We start from the raw sequence: 9,231 nt of genomic DNA, 5'->3' as shown, positions 1-9,231 counted from the left end.
GGCAGATTAGAGTCAACAATATCGCACCTCTTCAGGTCCAAGTGTTGTGACTTCCTGGTGTTTAAAACCAGCCAGTTTGGTGGCAGGAACTTCCTCTTACCTTAGGATAGGTCTCCTATTAAAGGACAATGGTTTATATTTGTCTAAGAACTACAGTAATCACAAATTTTTAAATTAAGTCATTTAAGTTACACTTCCTGTCTCATCTACCCCACAATTCCTAGGTGAAGGTCAAAGTGGCATCTCTATGTGATTGCCAGGAAATGGGGCTTTCCCGCCACCCAGCAGAAACTACCAACGCCTTGATATAAATTATAAGAACCAAGTTTTACCTTCACTGAAATCATACCAATATTAAAGGACTTAGTTCTGTATTATTAGGAAAAATGCCAATTACTTGAAAAAAAAAAATTCTACTTTTGGATGCTAAATTCAAAATTAAAATTTTACTAGATGCAGATAATTTGTTATATTTAACAGCATGTAAATACTGTATTGTATGGTACTACCTTGTCTCAATAAGAAAAACCTAAAACTTAGTACTGTACTTAGCGCTACATTGTAAAAAAGAAGTTACAAGAAGTTTGAACAAAATATGAATTACAATTCCCTCAAAATTATAAAATCTTTATTAACCATTTCTAAACACATGATCAAGTAGTGACAATAAAAACATCATTATATTGTTATTTTTATTAACCTCCCCTGATGTGCATATTGCTTTTCCCCCGAAGCTGATTAATTATTGACGTTACCCCAAAAAAACTAAAAGTTGACCATTTCTTCCTTTCAAGGACCACGCTTCTTGCCCACCAAGGTGACATCTGGTGGTTAATTCCACCTAATAAGTCTCTATTGTCGCATTATACTCAATAGACATTTTATCATAAGTTATTTCCTAATAACATTTTGGAAACCATAGATTTTCTATTACATAGATTGATACAATTCCTTGTCCTGTAATAGGAAAATGTACAATCCCTTGTCCTATAATAGGAGTATGTTTTCAGCTTGGCTATTTAAATATATAATGAGATGGTGGAAGCCCGGCCAGCGCACTGCTTAGCCACTTAGTTTTCCACTGTCAGAGTACAGACATACCTCAACAGTCTATTTTAATCTTTAGTGTTTAGTTTTAGATAATTGCTGGTAGTTTGTTGTGTGCAAGGGATATTCAAGAAGAAGAAAGGTTTAGCAGTTTCCCCAATAATTGTCGCTGACTGACAGTTGTCTATGTAACCTGCCATTATACACTTTCTGGTTCCTGTTTTACATCATTCATGTTGCAGTTTACTTTACAGTATTCCCTAACGTGTGTGACTGTTAGAATAAGCAGTGTATGCTACCACCAAATTGAAGGGGAGTGCTGCTGCACTTCTTATCTGATATTCACATTTATGCCCACCCTCTTAGGAAGTCAAGAGGATAGGAGATTTGTGTTTTGATGTTAGAACAGAATTAGGGTGCCATTAACCACCAGATGTCACCTTGGTTGGAAAGAGGCTACCTCTTGAAGGGAAGAAAACTTGAAATATTTGATTTCTATTAGTAATGTCAATATTGGGTCAGCTTTAGGGACAAGGCAATATGAACATCAGGCGAGTAGAAATAAATGTCATTGTTAAAATTCAACCTCTATATTTGGCATTATTCCTGTAAATAATTATTACAGGAACATCAGAGAACCTTTGTCCCACACTAAACTCTGTAACCTGAAGACTATTCAACACTCACACTTATAAAATAAAAGATATTTCCTTTTTGCACTCCTTTTCCAGTGCATTCACATCAACCTCCTCAAATTCAGGAATGTCTAATACAATATTCTGAGTGGTTTCTTCCTTGAGATGATTCTTTCTGTGGCTATCTAAATGACTTTGTTGTAAAAATCCTTTTCCACATTCAGTACATAAGAAAAAGCCCTCTGCACCATGAGTTTTCATATGTTTCAGAAGGTTTCCACTTTCACAAAATCTTTTGCTACAGTTATCACAAGAAAACCGCCTCTTCTCCAAGTGTTGCTTATGATGGAAAACAAGGTCATTTTTTATATCAAAGGCTTTCCCACATACATTGCAACTAAAAGAATCGTCTCCTAAATGTACTTTCATGTGTCTTTTCAGAATATTCCTCGTACAGAAGCTCTTGCCACATTCACCACAAGAGATTTCACCCGTGTGACATTTCATATGCCGAGCAAGGTGTCCCTTTTCACGGAAACTCTTCTCACAGACACTGCACGAGTAAGGACGCTCACCAGTGTGTAGTCTCTTATGGGCATTAACGTGACCTTTCTGAGTAAATGTTTTTCCACACACGTCGCATGAGAATGGGCGTTCGCCGATATGTAGTTGTAAATGTTTTTTGAGTGTTGTTGATGAACTGTAAGGTTTATTACAAATACTGCATACATATGGTTGTTCTCCAGTATGATCAATTTCATGTGAAACACAAGCTCGTTTGTTGCTGAATGTCTCTCCACAGAATCTACACAAAAAGGGAGTTTCTCCCGTATGTTTTCTATTATGAATTATAAGCTGGCCTTTCTGACTAAACGTCATCCCACAATGCTCACATGCAAAAGGCTGTATGTGTACTCCCTTATGTCTGTTAAGGTCAGTTCTTCTGGCAAAGCTCTTTTTACAAAAATCACACCCATAGGGTCGTTTTTCAAGATTTCTTATCCGTTTGTGTGTGTGTTGAATCGTGTGCCTAATGAACAGTTCTTTTTCATTAAAGGTCTCGTCACAATCCTCACAAGACATAAGTTCATCCTCACTTGCTGGAACCTCCTCTTTCATTGAAATGCACTCTGCACTCATTTTTCTTTGTAGGTTGATCTAGTTTTCTCCTGCAATTAATTAAAACATTTATTAAAATGATGCAAGTAACTTTAATTATGAAGATTACAATTACCAATGTTAACTTGATCAAACTCAACGGGTAATCTCATATAAGGTAATTGTCAAAGAATTGAAGATATAGCCAATGGTTCAGATAATCCTATCAAACAGCAGGAATGAGTTTATCTCATTATATTATAATAAACACAATAACATATTCAATATTAATATATGTGAGGTAAGCCATTAACTGAAAACATTTTTTGAAAAATGAGAAAGTCCACATAAAATTTTAAGACTTTCTGTAATTATCAAAGTTAATGAAAATGGGATTTTGGCATTTTTAAGAGACCTTTCATATTTTATGTAGATGAATATCATTACCACGCTCCCTTCTACCAATGTGCTACATCACATAGAAGCTACAATAATTACATATACAGTATGATGTACCTGACTGACCTAACTTTCCTCATGTGGAGTTACAACTTCACAATAATTGAACATGTAATGGGGTAGCCAATATTTGCTCCTGTGAAAAAATTATTTTATAGTACATTTTTGCTATGATCTACAACCTATGAAAATAACTGTTAGGTTTCTGTTGTTATAGTACTGATAATCCTTTACCCAAGAACGAGATGTACTCTAAGAGTAGCCTCTCATGTTGAAAAATTCATAAGCCTAATATTTGTAATTGACTTAGGTATCTAGCTTGTAATTCTCAACCCCCTATTCTAATTACCTGATTGCTAATCATGGCAGACTAGCCTATATACGTAACAAGAGTTCCTACAGCCGTATCTACGTATTGAAATTCTTTTAAAATAATACATTAATTTGTATTTTGCTTTACACATGTAAGTTGATTATTCTTGTGTAGAGTAATTACAAAAATAATTAGATCTGTCAATGCAAAACAAATTTAAAATTTTACATACATACATATACCAAAGGCACTTCCCCCAATTTTGGGGGGTAGCCGACAACAACAAGAAACAAAACAAAAAGGGGACCTCTACTCTCTACGTTCCTCCAGCCTAACCAGGGACTCAGCCGAGTTCAGCTGGTACTGCTAGGGTGCCACAGCCCAACCTCCCACATTTCCACCACAGATGAAGCTTCATACTGCTGAGTCCCCTACTGCTGCTACCTCCGCGGTCATCTAAGGCACCGGAGGAAGCAGCAGGGCCTACCGGAACTGCGTCACAATCGCTCGCCATTCATTCCTATTTCTAGCACGCTCTCTTGCCTCTCTCACATCTATCCTCCTATCACCCAGAGCTTTCTTCACACCATCCATCCACCCAAACCTAGGCCTTCCTCTTGTACTTCTCCCATCAACTCTTGCATTCATCACCTTCTTTAGCAGACAGCCATTTTCCATTCTCTCAACATGGCCAAACCACCTCAACACATTCATATCCACTCTAGCCGCTAACTCATTTCTTACACCCGTTCTCACCCTCACCACTTCGTTCCTAACCCTATCTACTCGAGATACACCAGCCATACTCCTCAGACACTTCATCTCAAACACATTCAATTTCTGTCTCTCCATCACTTTCATTCCCCACAACTCCGATCCATACATCACAGTTGGTACAATCACTTTCTCATATAGAACTCTCTTTACATTCATGCCCAATCCTCTATTTTTTACTACTCCCTTAACTGCCCCCAACACTTTGCAACCTTCATTCACTCTCTGACGTATATCTGCTTCCACTCCACCATTTGCTGCAACAACAGACCCCAAGTACTTAAACTGATCCACCTCCTCAAGTAACTCTCCATTCAACATGACATTCAACCTTGCACCACCTTCCCTTCTCGTACATCTCATAACCTTACTCTTACCCACATTAACTCTCAACTTCCTTCTCTCACACACCCTTCCAAATTCTGTCACTAGTCGGTCAAGCTTCTCTTCTGTGTCTGCTACCAGTACAGTATCATCCGCAAACAACAACTGATTTACCTCCCATTCATGATCATTCTCACCTACCAGTTTTAATCCTCGTCCAAGCACTCTAGCATTCACCTCTCTCACCACTCCATCAACATACAAGTTAAACAACCACGGCGACATCACACATCCCTGTCTCAGCCCCACTCTCACCGGAAACCAATCGCTCACCTCATTTCCTATTCTAACACATGCTTTACTACCTGTGTAGAAACTTTTCACTGCTTGCAACAACCTTCCACCAACTCCATATAACCTCATCACATTCCACATTGCTTCCCTATCAACTCTATCATATGCTTTCTCCAGATCCATAAACGCAACATACACCTCCTTACCTTTTGCTAAATATTTCTCGCATATCTGCCTAACTGTAAAAATCTGATTCATACAACCCCTACCTCTTCTAAAACCACCCTGTACTTCCAAGATTGCATTCTCTGTTTTATCCTTAATCCTATTAATCAGTATTCTACCATACACTTTTCCAACTACACTCAACAAACTAATACCTCTTGAATTACAACACTCATGCACATCTCCCTTACCCTTATATAGTGGTACAATACATGCACAGACCCAATCTACTGGTACCATTGACAACACAAAACACACATTAAACAATCTCACCAACCATTCAAGTACAGTCACACCCCCTTCCTTCAACATCTCAGCTTTCACACCATCCATACCCGATGCTTTTCCTACTCTCGTTTCATCTAGTGCTCTCCTCACTTCCTCTATTGTAATCTCTCTCTCATTCTCATCTCCCATCACTGGCACCTCAACACCTGGAACCGCAATTATATCTGCCTCCCTATCATCCTCAACATTCAGCAAACTTTCAAAATATTCCGCCCACCTTTTCCTTGCCTCCTCTCCTTTTAACAACCTTCCATTTCCATCTTTCACTGTCTCTTCAATTCTTGCGCCGGCCTTCCTTACTCTCTTCACTTCTTTCCAAAACTTCTTCTTATTCTCTTCATATGACTGACCCAGTCCCTGACCCCACCTCAGGTCAGCTGCCCTCTTTGCCTCTCGTACCTTGCGCTTTACTTCCACCTTTTGCTCTCTATATTTTTCATACTTCTCTATACTATTACTCTGCAGCCATTCTTCAAAAGCCCTCTTTTTCTCTTCCACTTTTACCTTCACTCCTTCATTCCACCATTCACTGCCCTTCCTCATGCTGCCTCCAACAACCTTCTTGCCACATACATCACTTGCAATCCCAACAAAATTTTCTTTTGCTAACTTCCACTCCTCCTCTAAATTACCAGTTTCTCTTACTCTCACCTCGTCATATGCCATTTTCAACCTTTCCTGATATTTACTTTTTACCCCCGGTTTTATTAGCTCTTCAACCCTCACTAGCTCCCTTTTACATCCACCTACTCTATTCCCCCACTCTTTTGCTACAACTAATTTTAAAATTTTAAAAGTAATTTATATTTTTTCCTAGCCATACAAAACTCAGTTCTTTAATTAAGGAGATTATAATAAGATTTGTTATTTGTTCCTACGGGGCATACAAGCCCTTCTCCTTTAATTAGGGAGACTCACTGCTTGAAAGGTTGGAAGTCTCATTGGAACCAAAATTGGAAGGTTCTATAACTTCCCTGGAAGGTGTTACAGGTTTTATCTGTGGAGAAGCAAAATGAAGTCACAGACGCCTCTACTCTGTATATCATCAGGATGAGAAACTGATAGGCCCTGGGTCGTACAATGAATTGTACCGTATCATGCATAAAGAAACTATAACCCGAAGGGGACATCAGTTAGAATTAAACAAGTATGGTAATGTATATGAATAATATATTGGTATCAGTCTTACCATCACCCAGTTTGCATGGATAATGGGGAGATATACTTTTATGGTTGCAAAGAATGATGCTCTGAAGTGTAACTTAACAGCAACTGGTCTGACCAGCTTTTAACGCCTCTGTAGTATTTTCAACCTTTTCACTAAGAATACAGCAGTCTAAGGGGTGTCGAAATGGGTATTAAACCCCCTGTTAGTTGAGCAGGTAAGGACACAGCTTGAAGGTTAGGTTAGGTTGGCAAAGTTTAGGTTAAATGGTGTTCATTCCTGTATTCCTGTCTATTGTTATAGCCTCTAAAGGCTCCTTTTTCTGAACTGAGTGGAGCAAAACAGGTTTTTCTTCTTTATATTACTCAAATCTATAACTTCTTTGAGACAGGTATCCGACAGTAACATATGAGATTCAAAATAGGGAGCCTTTGTATATCAGCGTCCAGTTCCTCCTGCTTGCATTAAAAATGGACATTAACTAACCTAACCTACAAGCCGTGTCCTTACCTACTTACCCAACGAGGGGCTAACGGCCCTCTGCTACCCCCTTAGACTGCCATATTCTAAGTTAGCTGTTATCATAAATACAGGTGGCCGCTGTCATACACCGCCAAAATAGTGTTTTTGCAAAGTTATTCAATTATGCAAGTTTTAATGTCCTAACTAATATTGTACCGTTTCGTAATAAAACCACGTAAAGTTCCCCACCTAACCAAGAAGCCAAGTCCTTACCTACTGGGGAGGGGTATGCCGTAATACGACCCCCCTTAGACCACAGTATCCTTAGCTAGATTGCAACCTCACTTTAGCTTCCCAAACAGATTTACTCCTGAAACAGTTCTTCTGATGGATTTGCTAGTGTAATCCGTCGATAAAACTTCAAAACTACGTATTCATGAGTAACCTTAAACCTATACTAAGATAAGATTTTTACCTCAATGGGCCTGAGATGGAGTAAGCCTATCTATTTGAACATAGTCGCAGAACGGTAAACTATGTCAAGTATACTAGATGGTCTTAAATTCCTACTTTTGTATAGAAAATTATATTTGAAATTGGTCACTGAACATATAGGTTGACATTGATCTACAAGTCTGAAAGATGTAATTGTAAACAGGAGATTTATAGGAGCAGGTTCATGGTACTCTTGCCTTTGCAACGGCGCCTCTGATAGCCTTCCGAAGTATTTTAGATTTGAGTTTATCTTTCTTTTATATTATTTTATACTTTTATCCACATCTGGGATGAAAAATCTTACTTCCTGTATTTCTTTCACCAAATAGAAATGATCCTATGACTTTCCTGTCTTCTCGACTATTCATTTTTTTTTTCCTTTTCGGTATTCTTAACATAAAAAAATGGATGAAACCGTCTTCCAGTTTACACTTCCCTTTGTGTCTATTTATAATTTTGTCTTAAGATATATGGGGATGTGTTTGTTTAAAAATGCATCCCAAAGTAATGATAAATATTTTGACTTTAAATCAAGTGAAATAACATGACTGTCAACATAGATTTACTAGACATTTAATATCAGAGACCTTGTCATTTTTTTCAGAATTTATGTATTGCCTTTAGATGATAGAAATGAAGCTCTATATGACTATGGAACTGTATTGAAAATTTGTAATGGGAATCCGATATTTTTGTATCGTACGGCAAATTTGGCGGAAAAAAAAGCATAATACTTGAGTCATGAATGGAATACAACAGTTCAGCCAAAAAAAATTGACAACTGACAACCCCTTGGCCAGTCGTCTCCCTGATCCCTGCCTACACCGCTAGACCTAGTTTTAAATGGCTTTACCTTTAGTTTCAACTTTCGAACGAAATTATCTACAACTCAGTTTCTCGGTCAATGTTTTCTTAATTTTAGTGTTACTGAGTTGGAACTGTGTAAAAATGTGTGTATATATGTCGATTTTTCGTAGCCATAGGCTAAATGGTGCATGTCCACTTCAACAAATACTTCATTAAGGCATATGGAGATGAGACTTCTGCAAAGGTCAGTCAGTTTATTTAGCTATTGTTGACACATATCTTAATTACATAGTTCTATGTAACTTTTTTCTCAATCTACTTTGTTTATAACAATTTTCGGCTTGATGAACAGTAAAACAAATGATGAAATAATCTAGTCCCTATTATCGGAGGATATAGATGTATATATATTTCTGAAACTATTCATTTGCGACGGGAACGAGTGTCATTTTCGAAGGGAGCGTAATTTTTTCTATAAGAATAAGTAGTTGTTTTCCTTGGTTACATTTCCCTGTAATGCACTACAATGAAACCCTTTTGGCTATATATATATATATATATATATATATATATATATATATATATATATATATATATATATATATATATATATATATATATATATATATATATATATATATATTATTTATTTATTGATTATAGTATATACACGAGCGTCTGTATAACAATGGACAGGACGTCCGGTGTGAATAGAATACAGCACCACCTAACCTAAACATCCCTACCTAACCTAACCTAGCCTACAAGCCGTGTCTTTATCTACTTCCCTAACGTGGGGGGTGGGGGGGTGGGGGGGGAAGCTACTGTTGAAAATAAGGGAGTTA

At 37.5% G+C, this 9,231-nt stretch overlaps 1 protein-coding gene across 4 annotated transcripts; it reads right to left on the bottom strand.

The window, feature by feature from the left end:
* Nucleotides 1–454: 454 nt before the first annotated feature.
* Nucleotides 455–7,725, bottom strand: LOC137657420 (gastrula zinc finger protein XlCGF57.1-like). Of its 4 annotated transcripts, none has more exons than XM_068391772.1 (2): nt 7,655–7,725; nt 455–2,851 (listed from the first exon to the last, which is right to left on the bottom strand). In XM_068391772.1, the coding sequence occupies exon 2, from the start codon at nt 2,820–2,822 to the stop codon at nt 1,737–1,739; it is 1,086 nt and encodes a 361-aa protein (XP_068247873.1). In that variant the 5' UTR covers nt 2,823–2,851; nt 7,655–7,725; the 3' UTR covers nt 455–1,736. The 4 variants fall into 4 exon arrangements, with proteins under 4 accessions (XP_068247873.1, XP_068247866.1, XP_068247879.1 ...); XM_068391765.1 differs by having other exon boundaries at nt 7,560–7,695; XM_068391778.1 differs by lacking the exon at nt 7,655–7,725 and adding an exon at nt 7,358–7,498.
* Nucleotides 7,726–9,231: the final 1,506 nt, after the last annotated feature.

This window comes from Palaemon carinicauda, chromosome 1 (genome assembly GCF_036898095.1).
Source record: "Palaemon carinicauda isolate YSFRI2023 chromosome 1, ASM3689809v2, whole genome shotgun sequence".
Taxonomy (NCBI): Eukaryota; Metazoa; Arthropoda; class Malacostraca; order Decapoda; family Palaemonidae; genus Palaemon; species Palaemon carinicauda.
Note: the sequence above shows the minus strand (reverse complement) of the source record. Positions and strands in the feature narration are given on the sequence as shown.

Coding starts and splice junctions, on each gene's coding strand:
- LOC137657420 (XM_068391772.1), bottom strand. CDS start 2,822: ATGAGTGCAGAGTGCATTTCAATGAAAGAGGAGGTTCCAGCAAGTGAG.